The sequence below is a fragment of the Drosophila grimshawi genome, unplaced genomic scaffold, assembly GCF_018153295.1.
Source record: "Drosophila grimshawi isolate 15287-2541.00 unplaced genomic scaffold, ASM1815329v1 contig_44, whole genome shotgun sequence".
NCBI classification, from domain to species: domain Eukaryota; kingdom Metazoa; phylum Arthropoda; class Insecta; order Diptera; family Drosophilidae; genus Drosophila; species Drosophila grimshawi.
The window spans coordinates 2,042,562-2,069,221 of NW_025063240.1; the positions used below are offsets into that span (position 1 = coordinate 2,042,562).

The 26,660-nt window shown below is 36.6% G+C and overlaps 1 protein-coding gene across 1 annotated transcript in view; it reads right to left on the reverse strand.

Annotated features, from left to right (window-relative positions):
- LOC6558256 (frizzled) overlaps nucleotides 1-26,263 on the reverse strand; it is a 105,938-nt gene extending 79,675 nt beyond the window's left edge. Inside the window, exon 1 of the mRNA XM_001985472.3 lies at nucleotides 25,336-26,263. Within this exon, the coding sequence (XP_001985508.1) occupies nucleotides 25,336-26,013 (678 nt within the window). The 5' untranslated portion in view covers nucleotides 26,014-26,263. The remainder of the gene's footprint in view (nucleotides 1-25,335) is intronic.
- Nucleotides 26,264-26,660: the final 397 nt, after the last annotated feature.

The window sequence follows — 26,660 nt, forward strand, 5'->3', positions numbered from 1 at the left end:
TAATGTAGTATTACAAAAATTAAATAAAATAAAAATACTAACACAAAATACGAATAAAAACAAAACGTTCTAAAAATGTATTCAGAAACATTTCCAGCAACTCTTAAGATCTTATTTTGAATCGCATTTATTTTTGTTTTAATTCACAAATCACTGGCAATTTATCAGATGTACTTTACACACACAATTGTAAGCTTTACAAATATTTATCCCGCAATTTCATCTCCAATTTGATCCAATTTACAGCTTAATGAATATATCCACAACACGATTCATAGCTTAACGCAATGATTCATAGAGCCTGCCGCAATGCTTAATACTGAATATGCGAACCCTTTATTCGGAATGTATAAATATAGCTCCCACATATTAATTTGTTGGCCATTGAAATCGCTTCTGAAAGTTGGAAGCTTAATTGCAGAGCGCTCGCCACGAATGTTTTTTTTTATAAACAATTAAGAAAATAAGATGAAAAAACAGTCTGACAACTGGTCAGCTAAAAACTTTCTGATAATGCCACAAACATTAAAAATGCTTTCCGCATCTATTTTTATTTATTCATTGTACACAATCTCAATAATTTTGTTGTTGTCGATAGCCGAGAAGCTCGCTCGACAAGCGTTCATTGAGTTCGCAACTGGATGCGGCCCTTGACTCATTTGGCTCGCTGATTTCAGTTTAGTTGAGTATGGTTTGGATCGGCGTTTCTTTTGTGCCGGCTGATAAATGATTTCGTTTTTTTTTATAAGCGCGCCAAAGCTGCGGGGCATAAAATTGCGTCAAAAGCCTGCCAGACTCATTAATTTTCACGAGACGGGTGAGAAAAACATTTTAATACGCATTCAAATTCCTTGTCCGCTGATATTCAATTTGCTGGAAAATGGCGCTGTTAAGGGCAAAAAACTATCTTTCAATAAACCATCACATCCAAACTGAAAGGCACTGAGCCAGGAAGTGGCTTGTGAGAGGAGGTCGGGCTTTGTTCTGGTTCTGTTCAGTTCTCTTCGGTTCAGGTCAGTTTGGGTCAGGTCATTGAAAGGGCAGCTGCCTGTCAGTGAATGGTGATTCAGCGCAATCGACAATATATTGATTGTACGTATGCGGCTTTGAAGCAATATTTATCAGCAGATTTCGATAAAAGCCTATTCAGGTGAGTGATTGAAGCTGTGCAAATTTCTATAGAAAAGCATTTTGAATTGGGATAATGACTTCAAATCAGCTGATATAATAAATGACGAATAAATATATAAGCTCAAAACATGACTTTAGTATGAGTTCAAATGTGAGCGTATTAAAGCATTTTCACTTGATTCAGCCTATTTACCGCCTTCTCAAATCCATTCAGCCCATCCACTTTAAGCCATTTGTCAACACGCGCTTCAAGGGCAATTGCGGTGGTCAGATAGCCAGGCTAAAATGCGTTGCCAAGCGCCCCCAGAACAACTGGAGGGAAAAAAGAGTCAAAACTTGCAAATGCTGATACCGCACTGAAGCTGACTAAATTTATAGGCAACGACTAAACCCAACATCGCTTCACTTGAGCGTGAACCGTTCCTGCCAAACATTCAGCGACAACAAATACGAATAAACAACAAGAAGTGGCAGCTGCAGCATGGGGAATGCGAATGCGTAGCAAGTTGAAATGTGAAATAAAATTCAATGGCACGCATGGCTAAAATAACCAACCATTTTTTGTGGTACTCTGTAAAGAAAATTATTGGTGGCTGTGTGGGTATTCAAGGGTTGCCAAAAAATACTATTTTTGTTGTACTTTGGCTTCCCTTGAAATGTAAGCCTTGTGCTTTTTGTAGGTTAACTCATATTCAAATGAAAGCCTTTACTTTCTCTAAAAGTCTGCAAAAATTTGCAGGGCATATCTTAAGTCTTCCAAGCCTAACATCTATATTTTTGGATGATGCCATGAAAAGAAAATTAAGCCGTCAGCCCAAATTGAAAAAAACGAGAAAAATTCTAGTTTGCCTTTGTCGCAACACAAAAAAAAAAATATTAAAAAAAGAACAATAGAAAAATATAGAAAATTGCAAACTGACTGCTGCTGCACCTGCAACAATGACACGCCCACAACTGTATTTCCAACACACAAAACAAACAAAAAAAATTGAAAAAAAAAGATTTAACAAAATGTTTGTTCGAAATTTGTTCGAGCGCAATTTGCTGTATAGGCCAGCAGGGTGCAACGTAGTTAAATTTGGCGAAGCGAACGCAAAGTTTTTTTAAAGTTTGGTAACCCCTTGGAAATCATGGGATCCCCAGAGATGCCCTTAGACCTCGGGGCTGCAGTCTAGCCATATTTAAGGGTTTAGATGAACGCAACGGAGAAAGTTGGCAACTTTGACAGGTCCCCAGCTCCTGAAAATTCGGTTCTGTAATTGCAAAATTTGTGCGACTGGCGCGTTGCAGATAATGGGAAACTTTCGGTGCCGACTTAATGCCTCTTCAAATTGTCGGCCCATTGATAGACGGCGGGCTGTGCGCGCACAACGGGGGAACATTAGAATCCCCTAGTGCTGAACAGGTTACCAAAAGTTTTATTAAGAAAACAACTGAAAGTGCGACATTCGCCAGCGAATTATTTGCGTATTTATCGCAGCAGTTCTGACCCTTAACTGTGAACTTACCAACCAGGGGAGAACGCAAAGGTGCGTATGTGTTCCCAAAGGACTGAACTTTACCAATTGGCTTTGCGGGTCAAAGCTGAGAAGTTTGAACTTAGGTTGAAGTCAGCTCCCCAAGCTTTGACGACTTGCGAGATAGACTTATTTAACTAGACTTACGGCTGATAGATGAATATTATTTTAGTTAGAAGTACAACGTACCTGTAAGCAAAAGAAAGAAAAACTTTGGTTAGAGCTTTGATTGTCGAACTGAAAGCTTAAATATGAATTAGCAGTAAATATACATATCGTTAAGATGTCCTTAAGAGATTCTTTTTTGTTTATTTAAATAGTATATAATAATAGAAAATAATAGTAAAAAATTGTAAGTAATTTAATTCAATTTGGCACTAATGAAGTTTCCGTTTTAGACATCAAACATTGACGATTCGAATTGAAAATTAGTTTTAATCGTTTTTCCATGTCATACTTTAGATTAGTTTGATTTAATTTAAGTTAATTTTATTTTCATATTTTTATTATTTATTTATTTATTCTAAGATGTGCTTTTAGTTTAGTCCTAAATTGTTTTCAGTAGATAAAGATTTTAAATTACGAGGATGTTTGTTATTATTATTATCTAATTAATCTTCATACTATAATGTAACAAGTCACTAGGCAAAATGAGTTTACAACCTTGGACAACATAATCTAGCTTTCACCTTTCCAGCTGCTCTTCTGATCTTATTGGCAGCATATGACAATCATCTGTTGCAATAAGCACACACAATTGGGATAAGTAGCTCATCACGTCCTCTGCTCCTGTCGAAACCAGGATCTTCGACTGCCTTGCTGATAGGCAGCAAGTGCATAGGAAAACTGTCATTTTCACAGCTCATTACAGAACCTGTGCACCCCACATGAATTTCATTTGCCATCGAGCAACCTTTCGTATTTACAGTCTGTGCAAGGAGCTTTCACGCAGATGAGCAAGCCGGCATTGGCACTATGCCACATTTCCACATTGCCACATTGCCACATTGCAATCCTCACAGTGCCAGGCTCCAAATTGCGGCAAGCTACCACTCGTACATATAATTTTGCGTTTAATGCATTTGGAAAGTAGCTGCATAAAATCGCTAAATTTCGGCACGGAACAGACTACTGCAATTTCCTGCTGGTCATGAAGCGGCAGCTGTTTGTTGCCCATTTACTGCCATTTTAACCTAATTTCATCAGCTATAGTGTTTGGAGGAGGGTAGCGGGTTGGCTGACAAGCCAGTCGCCACTTTTACCTGCAGTTGTTAACTCAATTTAGCAGCGTCCCCAAGACGTGGAAAGAGATAAAAATCAAATGTAAAAATAAAGCAGGCCCCGACCAGAAAAATACCAGTCTATGGCCAAACTCACTCTCTCTTTCTATCCCCCTCTCTCACTCCATTGGAGATTAGAAGTAGAAGAGGAGAGAAGAAGCAAAAAAAAAACCATCCTCATCTCCATCCTCATCACCATCCCCACATGCATGTCAAGTGTCTTCGTTCCCGTCGTACATAAAAATCCAATTTTCGTAATTAAAAAAATAAAAGCCGCGCAGCAGATGAAACTGGGGTCTGGGCTTTGGGGTCTGCTGGGGTTGGCTCTGGACACAGCATAAAACGAGTCTCATCTCATTAGAGCATGCACACACACACACACACACATACACAGGCCAAAACACATGCACAAAAAGCAATTCTCTTTTGGCCCCTCTCGTCACAGTAGCGAAAACACTTCAGCACTTCACAAATAAAAACATAAAACTGAATATTCAGATATTTTGAATCGGAGCAGATGCTGAGAATGAGCAACTAAACCAACAATAACATGTAAAGCAAGAAAACGTTTTCTTAGGCAACCCGAAGATTATATACCCTGGTAGACCGAAGTCAAATTTCCGACATCTAAATTTCATTACAAATTTAAAAACAAACAGATTTTTAATACGAAACCTATATGATAATCCCGTAATGATAAGCAAAAAACTATTTTATAAAGTAGTCCGATCTCAAGGATTTTGTGTATCAATTTTAGGAGCAAGAGAACACAGATTGCTGTTGACTGTGCTTAGAATAACTTTTTTGTAATATAAATCGTCTTTTGCACTATTGTTTCTACTGGATCGATGATTTTTTTATATTCCAAATATTCAAATATGATAGATATAATATTACATATACTATCAAGTTTTGTTGCCATAGTTTGTAATACAATGCTGACCCAGAATGCTGACCCAGAATATAGATATACCTTAAGGGATCCTAGAGGTCTACTTCAATGCGTTACAAAGTCCAAGACACACTTACACATCACTAAAAAGGTTAAGTAAAGTAAACAAAAAAAAAATAGAGTCGCACAGCGAAAAGTTTGCTTATTCTTTTCTGTCTTGACCACGGCCCCCGTTCCCTTCCCCTTTTAGAATGATAGAATGTGCCATAGCACTTCAAAATCGCACATCATCGTATTGTAGACGAAGTGGACGTCAGGGCCAAATAGCGCCAAACTGTGACCGGTTGTCGTTAAAACGCTGAGCACGTTTTTAATTACGTTCTCTCGTTAGTGAGAGTGAGTGAGATAGGCATTTAAAGGGAGATAGGGAGCACCTAGTGGCATCCTGGAGTTACGCATGAAGTGGCACCAGCGATTTCTAAATTGGGCATACTTTAGAGCTTGCTCTATATACTAATATAAATTGGAAGAGTTTTTAATTATGAATCCTAGGATTCATAACATAGCTTATGTTATGGTTAATTGATATGATATACAAAGTGTCTAATCTTTGGGTTGGGTTGGGTTTGGTTTTTGGCATACTTAATTCCATTATTCGATATATTTTGCAATCACTATTTAGCCGAGAGTAGTAAAAGATCTAGAATTCCGCTCGTAACTTAAATACACAATTCACGATTTCGACCTCTTATTTACATAAATTCTAATTCCTAGCCAAATACCTTTTAGTTATTCTAAACTACTTTTCCCAAGTGTATATTTAATGGCATTGGGGCTTCACCTGCGTAACAATGGCTCAAAATTTAGGATTCATAAAAAATAACATAACCTTGGCAAAGGCTTTTCATCACTGCCAAAAGTGAAAGAGAGAGAGGCAATAAAAGGGATTCCTTGGTACTCAGATTTTTGATTGCATTTTGATGACTTTTAATCAGCTTAAAAATTAGTAGTCAAAGCCATGTATAAAGGGCCCTGCATGTTATATGGAATGTACTCTATATGGGTTTTTACATTTTATCTTACTGTCAGTCATCAGCAGCAGATTATTATGCTTAATGATGGAAAACATAAAAATCCTTTTTATGATATGCAAAGCACTTTTATTATTTGTTGTTAATAATAAAACAGCGCCAACTGCAGGCAGACAAATTGGGACCTAGACCCTGCCAGCACAGGATGCAGTCGCCGTAAAAAGCCTGAGTCGTGCCATAAAAAACACTTAAGCAGCGTCTTAATAAGCGGGCGAGAGAGACAGACAGACAGATTACCAGAGGCAGAGAACCGCAACTGGGAGAGTTATCATTTTCATTTTCATTCTCATGTAAATTGACACGTTGCATTATAAAGATGCAACCGGGCGTGGCTGAGTAGTTTGGTACTAGTTGATTATGGGTGGTTGTCATTGTCGTAGCGACAACAATAGCGCCCGCAGTATCAACACACTTGGGGAACTGGGGAGATAGGGAAATGGGGAAAGGGAGTGACTGGATGATGAGCTTGGACAGCGGAAACCTTTTATATCATATCATACTCGCTTCATTCCACACATTGCGATCGAGCCAGTGGATTGCGAAATCTGATATGTGTGGCAAGGAAACCAAGCAACTACAACAACATCAACACCCATACCAATGGATGTGTCTAATAGTAGCTGCCGACAAGCGAGAATAGTCTTTGTGTACGTAGCTTGAGATGAACATTAGGTATTAAGATATTTTTTTAATTCATTTTTGGAAAAGAATTTATGAAATTTTTCTTAAATATTGAAAATTTTGTTATAATGTGAAAACAATTCAAAAAGACAAAAATTAGTTAATAATGATTAATTTATCACGATATTTACATAAAAAGAAATTCACAAGGAGCTTCAAAGCTTTGCGTAGCAAAATAGCTAAATAAATATGTGACTACCATATGATTAGCAGAATTTGCACATTTCTGGTCATACGTCACTTTGCTCCCGTTCTTTATGGAATTGCTACAACTGCAACTGCAAACAGAGAGCATAGTGGAAAGTTTCTTGCTGTTGCAAATGACATAGCGGATTAAAGCAATTGAGCATTCATTTGAGTTTTCTACTATTGGATATGCTTTTGCTCTGTTAAAATTCACCTTAGGAATTTTATTTTCGTCTATATTCATATAAACTTTTTTCAAATTTTAGTTTGATTGGGGATTTTTCTGATTTTCTCAAATTCAACAAATGTTGGGGCAATATTGCAATGAAATATCCCCAGAAATACAATTATGTTATTTTTTAATCGTAATTTACAAATTTATTTAAATTAATTTACTGTCTTTTCTGAGTCTTCTATATTTGTGTCGACTAATATTGTCGACATTAGATAAATATACAAATATAAAAGCACAAATTCGTATTTGAGTTGTTTAGCTTGTCAGGATATTAAAAAGCACCCCGTTGCATAATATTTTGTATATATACGGTATATATATAAAATAGACAAATACCATAATTAGAAACTTCTATAGAAATGGCTAGCAGGCTTCGAATTTTCTAATTAAGAGAAGCCAGAATAGAAGCTTGCCACAAACAGCAATTTCCTAAATTTTTTAAGCACTATGCTAGACAGTTCTCTAATTGCAACTCAACAAATTGGTATTGTCTGTGCGTAGTGGGGAGTTGGGTTAGCAAGCCAATTGGCACATTAAGCTACTGCAGCTGATCTTTAAGCTGTTTTTTTTTTTTTGCTTTTATATATATCCGTTAAATGCTGCCACAGCCCCCATCATTTATAACTGTCAACAGTTTTGTGGCTGAAACATGCCACAGAACACTAACCAATGTTTAAGCCATCAGCTGTGACGAGAGGCAACAGTTGCAACGACGGCTGCAGCCTTCCAGGCAATTGCCACTCTACTTCACATCCACCCTCCCCCTTCTCTTCACAGCCTTCTGCTCCTTGAACCCGTCTACAGTTTCGGTCTGCCACTGCAGCTAGACAAACAAATTATGGCCACTGTCAATAGACGCGCATTTCTATGCCAACAAAATTGCCAAGGAGAAAGAAAAGAAAACAACCACAACAAAAAACATCTAAAAAATCTAAAGAAAATAAAGAAAAACAAGCCAAGCCAGGAGGAAAAAGACACCCACAGTTGTAGAGAGTCGTACGGACGTTTGAGTGATGCCAAACTGCAACAACAGTGGAAACGAATTTAGTTGCAGTTTTCTTTTCTTGGATTTCTGCGCCGACTGTTTGCCAACTGTGCAAACTGTGAAAATTGCCGTCGGCCAAATGGAAGTAGAAGAAGCAACGGCAACAGGCGGTTCCCTTGGCTAATCATTAGAATTGGCATTGGAATTCGCTCAAGATTGTTACCACATGTTGCAGCAACAAGTCAACAACTCTCGCATTTGCATTTTTAAGGCCACGCCGCATGTACTGCACTTTTCAATGTGTGTGCAGCAATTTGTTTATTTATTATTTTTATTTTCTGTTAAATTGTCAAAAGTTTTAACTTTGTTGCAGTTTCGCAATTATTTTTCGCTCCTTTTCTGTCCGTTTTTTTTTTAAGCCTAAGGATATATTTGAAATATTCAGCCAAAACTGGCTGTGCATTTATATGTATTTGTGTGGCACATAGTTTTGCTGCTAACAAGATTTTGTTGTTATTGTGTGCTTGAATCAGAAACTGTTTTCGTCCTGAGGCACTTTTATGTGTTTGATTATTATTTTGATTTTTTTTGTGTTTTCGAAAATGTTTCGGCATTTTGCTTGTGAAAAAGTTTACTGCCAATTGAACGAAAATGAATTTAAATGACTTAAATGATATATCGGGCTAATGGGGAATTTGTGTAAATTATAAACGATTTTATGTGGAGTATAAAAACCAATGAAACTCAATATTAATTAAATTCGTTGACAGATGTAATCAAATTTGAGAATTACAAAATTCACATAGATTAAAAAACACAATGTGGGGTTAGTTTATTAAAGTACCCAAAAATACAAAACAAAATAAATTTCTGCACCCAATTTTATTGTGATTTGAGCATAAATTGTGTGGATAAAATTTTCTACTATACGCTTACAAAATTGTGTAGCTTGAAACTAGTATCACAAATATTTTATATATGTACGATTGCTAAGCTGGCATTCGGCAAAAACTAACACAATGGTTAAATAAACTCAACTTCCTGTACAATCGCCAGCTATTTGCATCAATTGCTGTCTTCGTATTTTTGTGTGCTCAAAAGTTTGTTGAGTTGCAGCTTATATTTGAAAATGGATTGCATTTAACCCATATTAGTCATGGCAAATTGATTTGGAGCAAAACTCTTGAATGTCCGTCGCCCATTTGTGGCACTCTGAGGACCATTTATCGTTGCTTTTATCGACTGTTGCGCTTGCATAGCTAATTTCCTTTCAAGATAAAGTCATAGGCACAAATGGCCATAAATTACGCACTGGGCACGTCTATGGCTTAAAAATCGCATTTATGTTTATCGCTCAAGATAGCAATCGGCCAGAGCCGCCAGTCAGCCAGCAGCCAGCAGCGAGCTAGTCAGTGGGGCTGGAAGGCTTTCACTCTATAAATAATGTAATCAAAGCATATTTGTAATCAGTGCAAGGCTATCGCAGCAGTTAAATCGCCAACTTTAATTGTAAATTTTTGTGCACAAGCTGGCACTAAAAAAAAACACAAAAAGAAATAAAACAAAAAAAAAACTAGACTACTATTAATGGCTCAGCATTATAATAATGGACTGTAATGGTGTAATGGACGATATCCAAAGGCAATGCTACGTCAACCAGTTGCCATTTAAGGTCGTTGCCTACTGCAACATGGCCAGCAATTTTCACTTGATGCATTGAAAGCATTGACTAACATGCGACATATATATATATATCTATATATATATATGTGTGTGTATTTAAATAGGGTAGCTCCTTACAGCGACAGTCGCACAGCAAGTAACCCAATCCGACCACAAAATATGTCGATACTCTGCAAAAACGGATGTAAGCAAATATTTGATCTCAATCCCCCCTTTTCCACTCTATCTCAATCACTCTGCTTTTTTTAATGTCTCTGTGCAAAAAAAAAAACTATCTTTTTGCTGCGGCACTTGATTGTTTTCTCACCTGCAGTGTAAAAGGCGGTGCATGAAAATTGTTATTTTGTGGAAACACCGCTTCTGAAATTCCCTTTCGTGCTGTATTCTTGTGCGATATTTAATTTGCATATTATCAATACATTTTTATTTAATACACACACATCGTTAACTATTGCGTGCGTGTTGAGCATTAAAAGCGCTCCAATATAGTTTCTGACATGCATGTGAAAGCTTCACAAAACTTGGGTGGTACTGCTTTGATGTATTAATGTCAACTTTTACCCCTTTAAAGATTGTAGATTCAATTTACTCTATATTAAATAAATAAATAACAAAAAATAAATAAACAAATTCCTTCCATTGAAATATATTGAATATTGCATTTAATATACCCTTACTTATATAAAAAGACAGAGCATTCAGTGGAGTGCCACAACTAATACGATCGTAAAACTGTTATGCACACCGAGTTGGGGCACTTAAGAAATTTGCCATGCGGGCCAGTTTATCACACCACACATTTCGTTCTTTGAGCTGGACAGCCCCAGATTGGAGCCGACTGTTCAGAGTGGCAAGAATCGCTGCATTTCATCTCTTTGGGCATGTCTGGCTGCGTGTCCATCTCGGAGGCCCCTGCTCTGATTGTGTTTGCCTGTTCGGCATGCGTGCGATAGATCATCTGCAGTCCGTATGCATACATCATCTATACTGGTAGCAACCTGGTACCTGGCACTGTCTCAACACTGTCCATTGCACAAGTTTTAATTAAATTAAACTTTACTTTCGAACACGTGTCGGACTGTGGCATTAATACATATACATACAAATGGAGATGTGTGTGTAGGGGCACCTTTCATATCACGCATGTATGTCTTTGGTGTGGCATTCGCAACCGCATCCGCATCCTCATCTGCATCAGCATCAGCATCGATATCGACATTGGCTTTGGCTTTGGCTCCGCATTTTACGACAGTTTTTCCTCCTTTTCCTGTTTCTGTTGCTACCGCTGCTGTTTCTTGTTATTCAATTAAATTTTCGCCTTGTCTGCATTTTAATTGCACGAAAAATGCTTTTGTGGCTCACTGAAGTTTGCCTAATTGATTGGCCTTGATTGACCGAACACCAGGAAGCTGATGGACAATTTCACTCTGCAGTCAAGCACAGCTTGCAGCTCGCCACAAATATAACTCAAAATGCCTGCTTAATACAAAATGCAACATTTCATGAAATTACATGTATTATTATTCATTTACATTTACATTTCCATTGTTGCTCGTAAAAAAGAATTTCTTGCTTATACAAAGGGATACACAGTAAATTTTAGTTGCTCTGCTAAATTTATTCAGACAATCACTCATGTTTCTTCGTCTATTTATTCATCAAATTCTCGATTACAGAACGCAAATGTTTGACCTACAAAAACCTTTCCAACTTTTGACTTTACGTCACACGCACACACACACACACACACACACACATCGAGACTTACACACTCAAATGAGCGCACACAAAAAGTTATCGTGCCTGTTGGCCCTCCTTTAGATGACATGTCATTGTTGTTGTTGTGGTTGTTGTTGGTCCACATGCCAACCCACATCAGCTAACACAATTTGGTCACGATTTAAGCAACGCACACGCCACAAATTCATCAACATGCAAAGACCCCCAAGCCCGGAAAATATTTGGCGTCGCATTTTCTCCAATTTGCCTGATAAGAAGCGTTTAGCTAAAAACATGCGCCAAATTACAGCAAATTTCTCACTGTAATGTGAACAGCTCGCACTCACATCAGCCCGAAATTCCGTTAGCTTTTATGGCACTGCCATGCATAAATCAACAGAGAATCGAGAGTCTCGACAATAACAAAAAAATAAAAAAAAAAACAGAACAAGAACAAGAAAAAAATAATGCCAAAAGGTTGCATGGCATGTTAGTTCGTCAAACATTGAATCGAACTTTGCACTGTGGTAAATTTCATAGCCACGTCACGCAAATCTAGATAACAACAACTCGAACAGCAGGCTACAATTTGCACTTGTCGTTGTGCAACATTTTGGAACATTTTGGGCACTCGTACATTGACGAAATAGCTATGCGGACGGAAGACCCACAACTGCCACAGCTACATCCACAGCTGGCTGCCAAACAATACGCTCGATTTGCCAACCGTTCATATTAGTTGCCATCCGCAATTAGACATTGCAGAAAACAAAAAGCCACAAATCAGAAATCGCAAATCACGAATCATGTTATCACTGTGATTTGTCATTTGAGGTCCCAAGGCAGCCTATATGCTGCCCCCACTGCCCCTATCTAGCGCGCTCATTGTAATTAACGCTGTAATCAAATTGGAGGGCCATGTCATATGGCCCTTTTGACAGATCAGCATTCAGCATTCAGTCTCAACATCAGCTTCAGCATCAGCAGCAGCATTGGCTTCAACAACCGACTCTGCCCACAGTTGGCCTTTTGCCTTGTAGTCAAACAGCTTTGAGTGCTTCAGCTTCAATTGGGCCAGACATGCACATCTCAGCACCAAAATGTCGACGATGCCGATCCATCATCAAGTTTGAGTTCTCATATCAGTTGGCGTTGTCTTGCAGTTGTCTTTTGCTTTTCAGTGCGGTTTTGTCAGGCAACAAACTGGTTTTCCTTTGCCTTTTGTAACTGATCTAATTGAGGAACCATCGATTCTACAAGTTATAAATAGTCTCCTTGCGTTTAACATATTTCCCACAAAGTATCGCTTAAATATTTATTTATATATATAATATTATTTAACATTTAATGTTTTCAATCTGTATTCATTTTTTACTTTGTGTTTTTATTTATTTATTTTTCGTATTTATTTATTAATATTTTAATGTGTGGTAAAAAAAAGTTAAAAGAATTAAATATATAATATTTTAGTTATTTGTTTTGGAAACAATGTTTTAAAAAATAAGTATTTAAAATTAAATTTAAAATTATGATTAAAGTTTTAAATTAAATTATATAAAATTAAAAAAGAATTATTCAATTAAAAATGAGTGTGATCCAAGTGGCCCAAGAATATTATTATTTCAACAGTTTGTTAAGATAGTGACATATTTTCCCCACTCTTGTCGACTTAAACTCTGAATATTTTCCTTAATTTTTTTCTTTGTTATAATGTAATATAGTATTCGATTGATATTCATTGCTATTTTCATAACAGTCTAGCAAGTTAGTCATATTCAAAGCAGAGTATTCCAGGTGCGTTTTGCTTGCATTTTGCAGCTTTAAGTTTTGTTTTACATTCTGCCCACGCCGCTGGTTCCATGTCCAGACTGTGTCTCGGCCCGCCTGTATCTGACTGCTCTACATATATAGAATGTATATACAATCTATGTATGTTCGCTCCATAGGCTGTCATGATTTACAGTTATGACAATTTTAAGTTGGTTCATTAGGGGCAGCCCCATACACAGCCATGCCAGTCGTATGTTGACTAAAATGCATTCACTTACAGCACTTACTACAAATAGAGTTAATGTTGCAACTGTTTATAAGAACTTGCAACACCCTCTCCATCTTTCACTCTTTCTCTTTGGGGATCTAGCTTGGTGTGTGCGTGTCTCAATGCCTTAACGATATGATTGAAAATGGTTACAAATGCCTTCTTAGGGCAGATGCATGTTTCTTTGCTGCTTTCTTCTTCTTTTGTTGACTCTTCTCAACTCGGCCATTTATAGTTCCACTCATCATTATGCTCATCATAGTTTGTGTCCACGCTTAATTAATAAAATTAGTCAGCGTTTTTCCGCAGAGCATCCAGTAAACTGTGTTGCATACTGTGTGCTGCCTAATGGATCCTTAAATGTTTTTTTTATGGCTTAGCTGAAGCACAGAACATTAGCAGCATGCGAGGCCCTAAAATGTTATATGCACGCCACTAACTCCAATGTCCTTAGGTGTTACGCAAATGGGCATTTTCTTTCTCCAAATTATATACCCTGTATTATGCTCCTCTTTGACAATTTAGAAGTTTTAGCTTGTCATCATTATTTGGACCTTTTTGACTGTTTTGATCTGTTTTCATACTCTGATTCTGCGTTCCTTATAGGAAATATATAAGAATCTGTTGAAATCGAAATTATCTCACAATTTTAAAACTCGTGTCGCCATTCAGGCTTGCTCCAATTTACGCTAAACTTTTCCGTTTTCGTATTTTCATTGCTTTTAATTTTGAAAGCGGAAGCTCAAATCGAAATGCTTTTCCATTTTCGCAAATCGAACGAAAAATATATACGATCCTTATAAATTGCAATAGAGTATTCGTTAATGGGTTACGTCCGACTTGAGTAAAGTGTGATCGGAGTATGCGTCTTATTAACCTTAAATAATATGCAGGTGGTTCATTTAAATTTCACATAGAGCTGAGCTCACATATTTTGTTATTTATTGCTGTGCTTATTTTTAGCCATTGTTAAACTTTAATCTCCAATTCTGCGCTAATGAAGCAAGATGCTGCTTCACTCGGGCTTTTTAGCAGCTGTTTGCCATTATCATTTGTTGAGTTAAAGAAGATACGAACGTCTCGTTTCCTGCTCCTGCTCATAAACCTTTAACAACTTTTTTATAAACCTGCTTTCACGGCCTATACACATATAGTTAAAGAGCATTTCCCCCCGTTGGGACTCCTGGCCGGCCAAGAGCCAAGAGCCAAGAGCTTGGCATAAAATTTATGATTTGCCTTTTGGGCTGCCTTGTGTGACAGCGACTGCAACTTGGACTTGGACTGGGGCGACATCGATTCGCGTTATACATTCGACATGGGACAAACCGAAACGAGTTTCAATGCTAGTCATTTGTGGACTTTGGAGTTGAAGCAGCTTCACAATCCAAACTCGATCTTCGATTCGAGTCGTGCGCCGCGCGCTTTAATTAAGCTGCGTGGACTCGAAATCGGAATCGAACTCGGCTCTCTGTCTCTGGACGAGGTGTTAACTCGGCCCAACTGGCGATTCCAATTTGTATTTGCCCAAAAATAGTTATAGCCAAGTTCCCAGAGGTGCTCCACAATTTCAAATTTCAATTGTGGCCGGCCAGCGATTATTTATGGAGCGGGTCACATGAAGTGCGCAAGTTTATTGGCCCAAGGACCACTTAATATGTCAGTCGGTGAATTTCGGATGCGGTCGCAATTTGTATTTGTCGTCGGGTTTCTGTTTGTATTTTTTCATTTTGGCAGTCTGGCGCGGCCATTTTGCTTGGACCCTTTTTGTTTTTGCAAATGATCTGCGCATACTTATTTATGGGCCAAGTTCTTCTTTGACTTTTTACTTTTTGTTGCCAATGTTTGCAATTGTCTGGCCAGCAGACAATGGGCATTATAAATTCATCAGACTGTCGCTCCGACATCCAAACACGCAAAACTACGAACCGACGATGTCTATGTGAGCCGGGCTGCATACTGTATATGTGTGTGTATCTAAGTATCTGAGTATCCAAAGTATCTGCGAGATGCCTTTGGTCACAAAATGGCGCAGCGCTTAGCGAACAATGCAAACAATAAGCAAGTCGAAATGCCCCCAACAGAGGGCTACAAATGCCCATCTAACTGAATAGATACTCTTTAATAATAACTGAGAATGCTCGACGCACAGTTTACTGGTGTTCAAACTCGAGTGTATCGATTATGGAAAATTGATTGTTAAAGTATTTATTAAGTTAAATTAACTATTATAAAATAACAGGAGTCAATAAATATTTTAAAATAATACCAGATATTTTATATATAGATACTCATTATATATGATAAATTCCAATGAATGATTAAAATTGATGAAAGACAATTTTAAAAGTTTGATTTAATAATCCGCATTTGACATCTACATTACCAGAAAAGAACGACACCCATTTTAAAACATTTTTCAGCATAGGGTACAGAAAAAGGATGTATGCTTTGTGGTTGACATTTGTTTTGTTTGTTGTTTGAATTGTTGATGTTGTGATGTTGTTGTTTCTGTTATTTGTATATTTTCTTGTTGCCTTTGTTTTTAATTGTGTCAAATTTTGTGGGCGGCGTGAGGCGGTGTTTTTTTTTAGGATTGGGTTGCACATCTCCATTTATCTAAAGTGGAGCACTGCGGCAGAGTAGGTAGGTGCAAAATCAAAAGCCACTTCACAACATATTTGTAAAGAGCACACAAAAAAAAGTTGTCTGCCCCATTGTTTGCTGATCTAAATAGCGCGAGAGATGACGCAGGACGAGGTGAAGTGGGCCGGATGCAATCGGAACGATGATTAAACATGCAACGGTATGGTTTTAAATATATATATATATATATATATATATATATATATATATATGCATATATATGTGTTCCGTTCTGTTACTAGTCTAGTTCTTGCTACACAAAAGGCAAAACCTTCCATGTATAGCTAGGAATAAGCCTTTGGCTTAAGCAAAATGTACAAAACGAAAGTAGCTTTTAAGGTTAGTAGCGCGGTTTCATTGAAAAGGTTGAAGCATGTTAATGTTTTGCTTTAAGCATTCTTATTTAAATGTTTTGTCTAAAAAATGTTATACATTCTTCCAAACAAATATCTTTAAACACAATATTTGTTAAATATAGAGTTCTGCTATGATCTTCATGACTGAGAACTATTTGAATTAGAAATGATTCCTACCGCATTGCTTAATTTCATTAAGTATAAATAAAAATAAAACAGAAATATATTGTGTGCAAACAATTATTTTAATGCAATTAGATTTATTTTACAAAGTACTAACAGTGATATATCTTATACAAATTCGATCTTTTGACCACACAATTGAAAAGCAATTCATAATGTCCTTCTTAATAATAATAACAAAGTATTATTGACACCTACTTAGTATTGTTTAAAATTCAATTTTATTAATATTCAACTTTGTCATATTATATGTTGATTTTTATTAAATGAATCAGTATTGCGAATAATTTAAGAAATATGAAACAATTCTTTCATCATAATTTCATCAAAAATACAAAAATTAAACTTTTATAACAAGTATAATTATTACCTCAAGGATATTTTAAGTGGATAAGTGGGTCAAATATAATTTTAAACAATTGGGATTTACTGACCGATGAAAATCAATATAAATATTTTATATATATATTTAATGGAAAACAGTTAGAGTAAAAGCTACCTTCAATTTTTTCTGTTAAGCATTAAGCATTAACAAACCACCTATTTTAACACACCACATTTTATTGTATCTGCCCCTTTTTGCAGTCACCCTCAGACATCTCAGACATCATTTCAGTTGCAATTCGAATTTATTTACTTCCAAATCTGACACAAAATAGGTGTCAACTAAATTTTGTGTTGGCTTTAATGCTGGGTGTGGTCAGCTGCTGGCCAGTTTTCACAGAAAATGTTACATTTTTCGATATTAAGTGCTGTACGGATCCGATTGGCGCGTGGACTGTCATTAAATGGTTGTAATTAAATATTTGAACAGTTGACTGTCAGACTAAAGTCGCAAGGCAAGCATTAGCATTAAGAGAGCCGACGTTCCATGAAAATACTACATTAATAAACAGTATATAAGACAAACATGAGCATATCAAAGTTTTTGTCGAGCTCTGTTTGCCATTTGGTAATAACGACCCACACACAAGTTTCCCGGCGACAACTTGTGAAATTGAAATGCGCGACAGTCACAAAGTTGTCAGTCAGTTAAGCAATCGATCAATAGTTGCCCATTTGTGTGGGATGAAGGGTAAGGGTAGACGACAGCTATACCCTGTAATAGCATACAGCAATGTGTAAAATATGGCACACGTGCAAGTTAATTATTATTATATATATATATTGTTATTTATTTACTGATTTAATGTAAACTAAAAAAATTAAATAATTACAAATTAAATTTAGTTTCAAATTTAAAAACGAAACTTAAAAATCGTAAGTTATTTATTTTGATTTAGTTTCACTTTTTCTTTTTCGACTGATTCGGCATAAATAAATATGTATATTTAATAAGCTGAAAAAAATTAAACTATTTTATTAAATTCAAAATTTAAGAATAAAATAAGGGAAATTATAAATCTCTTGGTATTATAAGATTGCCCAAATTGGAAAAAAAAACCCAGAAGAAAGCTAAATCATCCTAAAACGTTTGGAGCTTAATTATAAAGAAAGTAAAATGTTAAGAATGAACATAGAAGGAGAGCGATAAGAGAAAAAAAAACAAAGAAGAGATCATCAGGGATTCTTCGCAGATATTTTAACATTGAAAATTTGATTAAAGGAAGACCGACTTCCAGTGAGGGTATTTTAATATATATATTGAGGTTATTTTTTTAGTAGTATCATATTTCAAATTGAGAACAATCCAAGTGTATCTACTTAAAGTTTGGGACTTTGTTAAAAATGTTGTTCAGTTTCACTTTCAAGTTGTTGCCTGGGGACAAAAGGAAAGTGGATGACAACATTGTGAAAGGCGACATGTTCTGATAAATGTTATTCCCGTTGTTGTTGTTGATGTTGCCACTTATTCTTTGCTGTTGTTTTCGTAGATATCGTTGTTGTTGCTGTTGTTTTTGCTGTTGCTGTTGCTGTTATCGTCCTCTCCAGTCGCTCAAAGCGAGAAGCGTGTAGAAAAATAGCAAAGTAAAAACAAATTGTTTGCCAATGGAGTCTTCTTGTAATTTTTATGGATTTACAGGGATTTAGTGCAAGGACAATAAGCACACACATACACACCCAAGCGCACACACACACAAGAAATAGTGTGCTTAAGCAGGCAGAAGATTATTTGTCTGCTTTTCTTATGTCTGTAAATTAATTGAGTTGAAAACACTGCTGCTGTTGTTCTTCGAAAAACAAATAAATAATCATCAGCAGCTCAGCATTTATTGGTTATAAATTGATCACTTCGAGCGGAAAATATTAAGTGGATTATAGTTTTAATGCCGCTGGGCTCCAACTTAATTGTGGCCATTTGTTCAAAAGGACATTGCCTGCGCAATAAATTGCACATTTTGCGAGCGAGCGAACAAGGCCAACAGATACACGAAGAAAATAATGAGCCAGCAGCGGAGAGGATGGTGAAATACAAAGTGGATTTTCCCTTCATGCTGAACTCTGACCTCTTGCCACGGGGAGTTAAGAGCTTTGGTTGCATTGCCCACTAAATGATTAGAAGACAACTTCATGTGACGAACAGATTAGTTAAGCCTGCAAATGCTGATAATAATAAATGCGGGCCCAGTCAAGTGAATTGGGGGACCCACAGGTCTGTTCAAGGCCAGAAAATCCCTTCTTAAGCAGCGTTGTGCTAAACAGACTTTATAAGGGGAAAATGCGGATAAATTGATTTTGGTACATTTTACACAGGCAACGAAACTAGGAACTTCATTGTAATGTGGTGACTGGCAAGGGATAAAACTTATAAATAATAATAATAATTGTCCAAGTTTGGCGTTAATGTTTTTCTGTGTGCTGGAAAAAGTTTGCATACAAATATGAAAAATGCCTTTCTTCCAACGGGTCAACTACCCCAATTATATCATCAAAAATGCTCTAAGGTGGCTTGACCACATTTCGCTAGTCATCATAGAATCTTCTGCATAATGGCCCAATTGAATGATTAAGGAACAACTTTTGAGGTATCTCTTAGAAGTCATGCATTTAACCCAGATGCAATCCATCCAAAGAAAGGATTCAAAGCCATTGTCAAAAATTGCCAACAGGATGCTGCTGTTTTTGACACCAAATGCCAAATATAACATAACATAACAATTAATGGAATAACCTTTTCGTAACATTTATATGTATTTATATTTTTTCCTGTTTGACTGTGGAAAATTCCTCTAACAAAGACACTGTCATATAAATTTTCAACTTACTTATTCTTACAAGCAACCCAAATTAGAGTTTTTTGCTAGACAGTCTGGCCACTTTTTTAACATGTCTGCCAGCATATTAGTCAGAGCTTAACTTTAAAGTTGTTGAGTTAACAGAATTTATGTAGCTCGATTTAAATGACGATTGTCGATTGACAATCAGTTTCAGCTGGCAGCCAATTTGCCATTTGCCATTGGGCTCAAATGCCATTAGACGTAAATTTCTTGTTTGGGATAAATGCTTTTTGGGCTATTGCTAAATCCTTTTAGATAAATTAACATTCACAAAGCTGACTTTAACAATTGGAAAAAATTTAAAATCATATTACTCCAAAGCCCAACAAACAGAGACCCACCAAACAGGCGAAAGGGGAAAAAGCATTTCTATTAAATTAGTTTGGGTTGCTCCTGAAATAATCATGATATCCTTGTAGGACATTCAACATATGCAACGCCTTTTCCCTTTTGCCGGAACAGCTCAGCACAACAAACTTTATTATGCCAAGGCAACGGGGCGTCCTTGTCCGCAATGCCACAAAAGGATAATTTTATAGGCGCCCCTTCAAAAAAGGATTGCAGGGATTAGGAGCAGTTGAAATGTACCAGAAAAAGTTACACAATCAATTACAGATTCGCCTGGCAACGCTAGCTTTCCTTCGTCCTCCAAATCTCCAAATCGATCCATCAATTAACAAACCGCCCACAAAAATACTTAATAGCATTCATTCAACGGACTCGGTCTAAACTCAATGAATTATCCTGCGGGGCGCCTACAAATCGAATAGGGTCAACCCCTTCCCCCCTCCACACTTACCTCGTCAGTCTCGACTCGTCAGGCTGCTAAAATGCGTCAAAAGCGTTTCAAATGAGGCTTTTAATGTATTTGTGATTTTCCATATAACAACAACGAAAACAAAAGCAACAAAATAGGGAAGAAAGAGGAGACCAGCTCCTCCCCTTCCCATTCCCAGTAGTCCTTTCGCGCTCTTTGATTAATTTATTTTTGACGGCCCAGATCCGGATTTGAGTTTGTTATTTTTATTGGTATTGGCATTGTCCACCCACACACCCATGCACACACGCACACCCACAGGCACGCACACACACACACACTCACACTCAAAACATCAATCGGTCATTGGCATTACACTTAGAGAAACTTACGCCCTAGTAGAACTTCATTGCTTCTGCGGAATAGAAAATCAATCTTATTTTCCAACTAGTTAAGTTTTACATCGAGCTCAGGGCATTTTGAAACAGTTTTAAGCCTGAAGACTTATTTTATGCAAATGTAAAATAATATTTCTGATGTTTTAGCATAAGCCGACTTTCCATAAAATGGTTTTATATTACGCATTTGTAATTTATTCTCAATATAAGAACAACATCGACACAAGCTAGTTTTCTTGAAATCTACAAAAGTAATTTTTAATGTAATTTCTGAAAATGTTTAGAAATAATTTAAAAACACAAATGGATTTCTTCTTTTCAGAGGAATTTTCTTACTTTAAGGCATTGAAACAATCGAATAGAGTCCAGAGGTACGATTTTTAAATTACAAAATATTCTTAAACGAAAACATAGAAATAATATTTAATATTTATATTTTAATATTTAATATCGTTCAATCAACAGAAAGTTAGATGTGCTACTTTTTGCAAAATTGTTTTAATAAATAAATAAATTATTTCAGAGGAACAGATATTGGTGTTTAAAAATAATTAATTCAATTTCATTTTTAAATAATTTCTAATTTCTTCAGAATAATAGCTATAAATATTATTGTGTATAGGGCATATTTTTTCTGAGTGTAGCTTCGCCTAATCCGTCCATTTTTAAACGCACTCAGACGAACCCCTTCCCAACCACTCCATCCGTTTGTTCTGCTCGCAGCTTTGTCCTCGTCCAGGACAAGCAGACAAGCCTTCAACAAATTGACGAGATGGGCGAGATGTGCTTCAGTGGTTAATGGAACAGCTAAAAGAGTTAGGGCAGGGGCGAGGGGGAAAAAGGGGGAACGGGGTATATATAACCCGGAGCGATATGGAATTGTTAGCTAGAGCAAAGCGGCGCTTTTGAAAATTCGCTGAGAATTGTTGTGGCATTGGTTTACGAACTGCGTTCAATTGTTGATTCAATCGATTGAGAGTTGTGCGAATATTTTCAGATGTTTTCATTACATGGGGAACAGTACCTTTTAATAGAACAACGGAAATTAATTGACAGTTTGTAAGGAAGGGCTTAAATAAATTGAGGTTAATAGTTTTTAAGCTTATTCTCTACGGATTTGAATTTTACAATCTGTCTGAAATAAATTAAGACTTAGAATTTTGAAATCGCTTCTTTTGCATTATTCATAATTCTTCAGTCACTACATTTATTAGGCAGTTAAACACAAAATATGTAAATATATTAAGTAGAAAAAAGAAATAATCAATTTAAGCTACATTTGCATGAAATTTGTTGCTGTGTGTCACAAATATTTAAACTGAACTGAAAAATACATTTAAAAGAAATCACACACAAAAATCAAGACAAAAATGTGTTGACACGCGAAAAATGCATTTTTGCCAATGAGAATGTCTCAAAACAATTTAATATTTCAGTACAGATCAAAATATATATATTTTTAAATTCATCAACCATCTGCAATCCACAATCCAACTCATGGAATATACAATTGTTGCTGTGTATAAAGTCATTTACAAGAAATATACTTTCCAGTGAGACTCTTTGAGTGTCATTAGCACTGAAACCGGCTAATCTGCCGCACACAAAGCTGGAGCAACTCATTCCCTTTTGCTTTCCCTTTTCATGTTCTTCTCTTGTTGCTCATCTTCAGAGTGTGGTGTGCAACCAACAAGCTGCTAAATTTCGCACGCTGCTCTAGAAAGGTATTTAAGACAGAGAGTTTCAAGATATATTCCTCACAGCAGTCATGTGGAATTTCACACACTCTTGGAAAAGAGCGAGAGAGAAAGAGAGAAAAAACCAAATACAAAGACACAAAAGCGGAAAGGGACAACAAGAGAGAGAGGAGTAAAGCCAAACAAAGATACACACATACATTGATAGATAGATACATAGATAGATATGCGTAAGAAACGGAAAACGTAAGTGTGAATTATCCTGCCTCAAAGTATTTAATGCGTTTTACACATGACAAGAAGGGAAGGGACGGAAAAAAGGAGACCAGAGGAATAGCAACCGTACAGAAACAAACAAAAAAATGCCAGCAATTGAAAGGCATATAATGTTAAAAATAGAAAACCAACAATACCAACCACAAGCAGAGGAGAGGAAAAATAAAAAGCAACTACAACAATATTAAAAGCATTTGATCATTACTCATAAAAACAAACAGCGAATGGGAATAAATAAACAGTTGAGAGAATAACTTGTGGAAAATCGAGATGATGATGATGATGAGGAGCCAACTCTGCTGGCAACAAAATTAATTACTAGACGTGAAAATGCGCTGAAATACATATTATCTAAGGCAATAGACAAGGGGAAGGGGGGTGGTTGGGGAGAGTGGGATGGTCAGGGGCATGCTCGTTTTCGGCTATTGGAATTGTAAGCATTAAGCAGGCATTACAAATTGCATCAAACTGAAAAACTGGTTTTAAACGAAGAAAGGCGAGAACGAAAGCAAACAAGAGACAAAGTGCAGAGGAGAAAGAGAGAAAGACAGTGCTAAGTAATCATTATTTTACCTGTTCTAAGACTACATACACAACTACAACAACAAGTCCACAACTGGCAGGCAGGTAGATCTGCAAGCGACCCGCACACAGGGTGACTCCGAGTCTCGAGACTCCCTGCTGTTTACAATGGTGGTTGAAATTAATTCCACAACAGGATATTCAGCTTGTAGTTGTGCTTCTTCGTCTTCGTCTCCGTCTTCTCTTTTTTTTTTTTTGAGCTGCCCAAAGAGCAGAGCAAATTGTGCATAGATTTCAAATGAAGACATAAAAAAACAACAGCAACAAGAAGCAGTTGACCTATTTGAAGAGTGCTGTGAAGTTCTTATGAAATACCAAATATCAAGTAACGGATTGTGCTACAACTACTAACCTTAGATAACAACAGAACGATCGCAATAATATAAAGTGATGTCAAGTGCCAAAACACCCTGTAATGCTTTATATTAAATATATTGCTTGACTTTTGAATGTTTTTTTTTAATGAACTGTTCTTGAAATTTTCTTAATTTCCTTACTAATTCTGATAAGGTGATAAAAAAAATGGTATTTTTGATTAAAATTTCATTTCTACCCATTGCATATATATGAAAATATTAACATAAAAAGTATGAAAAAAAACTACGCATCACAAATGTTTCACACAAAAATAAATCATATTAAAAATATTTGTCATCTATATTTTCAAGGCACTCAGTCCATTAAAAATTAGAAGAGACCAAAAATAATTTTCTAATGATCACAAGGATAATAAATCTCCTTCCAATTCCTGACATATTTTTTTACTACCAAAAATCGTTCCTATATCTTACAATAATTTCGGGAGTACAAAAACTGAAATTGTCTTTACAATTTATTTTTACCATGAGCCACAGTTCAAATTCTTTATTTAATTTTATTTTTCAGAAACTCAAATTAGTCTTCAACTAATAAGCAAAGACTATATAGTTAAGTCTATATATCTGTAATGTCATGACCAACATCAAAATCCAACCAAATGAATCACAAAGTCGGTTTGAATTCTTCATCAATTTTGAAGAATTTTGCCAAAATATTTTGGACATTATGACAACAAAATGACAATAGTATATTTTTGGCGAAAATATAAAATTAAATGCATTGATTTTTTAGTGCATTAAATAAAGAAAATTTCATAATAAACTTTTAATTTTGAAATTTTCTTTTAAAATAAACTTTCACTTTTAAAAAACTGAGCAATCTGAGAACTAAGTTTTCAATTTAATAAGTAATAGCTCATATCTCTAGCTCATATCATAGTAATCATTTCTAACTTAAATAAATATATATGAACACTTTTGGTAGCTGGCTTCAAGAATACTTTTTCAACATTTATAGAAAACTGAAATCTCTCAAAACACCGACGGAATTCTATGGAGATTCGCAAGCTTCTCTGGATATACATATGTGTATCCTTAGGTTTAATTCTTATGATATCCATTTTAATTTTAAAAAATATTTTTAATTTTAATTTAAAAACAAAAATCAAAATAAAAAAATAATAACTTTTTTTGTTAATAAATTTAAAACGAGGTATTTCTCAGTGTCGACTGATTTTAGCCGACTTTAAATTATTAAATAAATAAAACATGTATTTCTATTTTTATCTGTCGTATTATTATGGACGATGAAGAAGTTTATTTAATAATTCATAATTGTGGACATTATATAACTAACTAAATAAAATAAATAATAACTTATTTATTTTAAAAATATTTAACATTTAGAATTTGTCTGTGTTGACTGATTTTAGTTGACATTAAAAAATGAAGAGTTCTTTCTCTGCTCACCTTGCCGCCCACTTTCAGCTCGTAGCCCATGCCGAGGGGCGTCTTCAGCTGGACGGGACACACGAATCCTATATTCCGATGGGGACTATCCACGCTGATCTGATGCTTTCGCGATGTCACCTTGGGCACTGGGCGAATGGGCGCCGCCGGAGTCGAGGAGGAGGACCCGGAGGAGGTGGTGTTCTCAGCGACGCAAAGATCCTCGCCACCATGGATGGGGAATTTGGAGCACTCGAGATTCTCGGGCCAGTTGAAATTGTAGGTTTTCATCAGAGTCTCGCAGACCCGGGCCGATTCGCAGAGGGAGCGGCAGGGGGGAATCGGACGTTCAAGGATGGTGCAGACGGGGACGTACAAGGAGCAGAGGAACAACTGCAGATCGGCGCTGCAACCGATCTTGACGAGAGGCGCAAACTGATGCACCTCCAGGCCCGCTTCCTCCTGCTTGGTGTGGCCAATCAAATTGGGCATTATCGTCATATTGTACGGAATATTCTTGCAGATCGAGATCGTGATTGGCTCACAGCGATTGTGATGTGGAAACCCATCCAAGGAGGAGGAACTCGGAGCCAATTCGCTGCGATAATAGGAGCTGGCGTCCAGCGGCGTCTGATCGTAACGCTGCTGTGCTCCATGCCCCAATGTGGCAAGTACAACAAGCAGCAGCAGTTGCAACATTTTTCGATTGTTATGCGATACAAACTCTTATATATATATTTATTTTTTTTTGTTTGAAGAAAACTCGGCTTTAATTTGAGTAAGTTGCTTTTAAGACTTTTTTGTTTACAGTTCACGCATTTTGACACACACAACACACACACACACGCACACTGGCACAAGAGACAAACACAAATAATGTTTGCAGCTCTCACAAAAGAAACGCGTCGGCTTTTTTCACATAGCACAAAAATATATATTTTTAACAGAGATTTTTATTCAATTTTAAATTTTTCAATTTCAATTTTACTCTGCATTTATCACTTCTTGAGCACTTTTGGGGCTTTTGTTTTACCGGCTGAGCGACGGACAGCAAAAGTACCGTTTTGTAGCCGAACTACGTAAAACGCGCGAAATTTGCGAGTAATCTGCACTTTGTACTAATTCAAATATTCAACCGAGAGCACAACCGAGCGGCAAGGCAGACGCTGACAAACTAACCATTGCACACGAGACGGAGCCATGTGTGGGCAGCGGTGGGAGAGAGAACAGGTTCGTTGCTGCTAGTGGTTGTGGTGGGCGAGAGCGAGAGCGACGTTGAGCCGAACATGAACAGCCATCACGTCGCATCGTCACTTGTTTGCATTGCTTGTGCTCAGTTGCTGAAT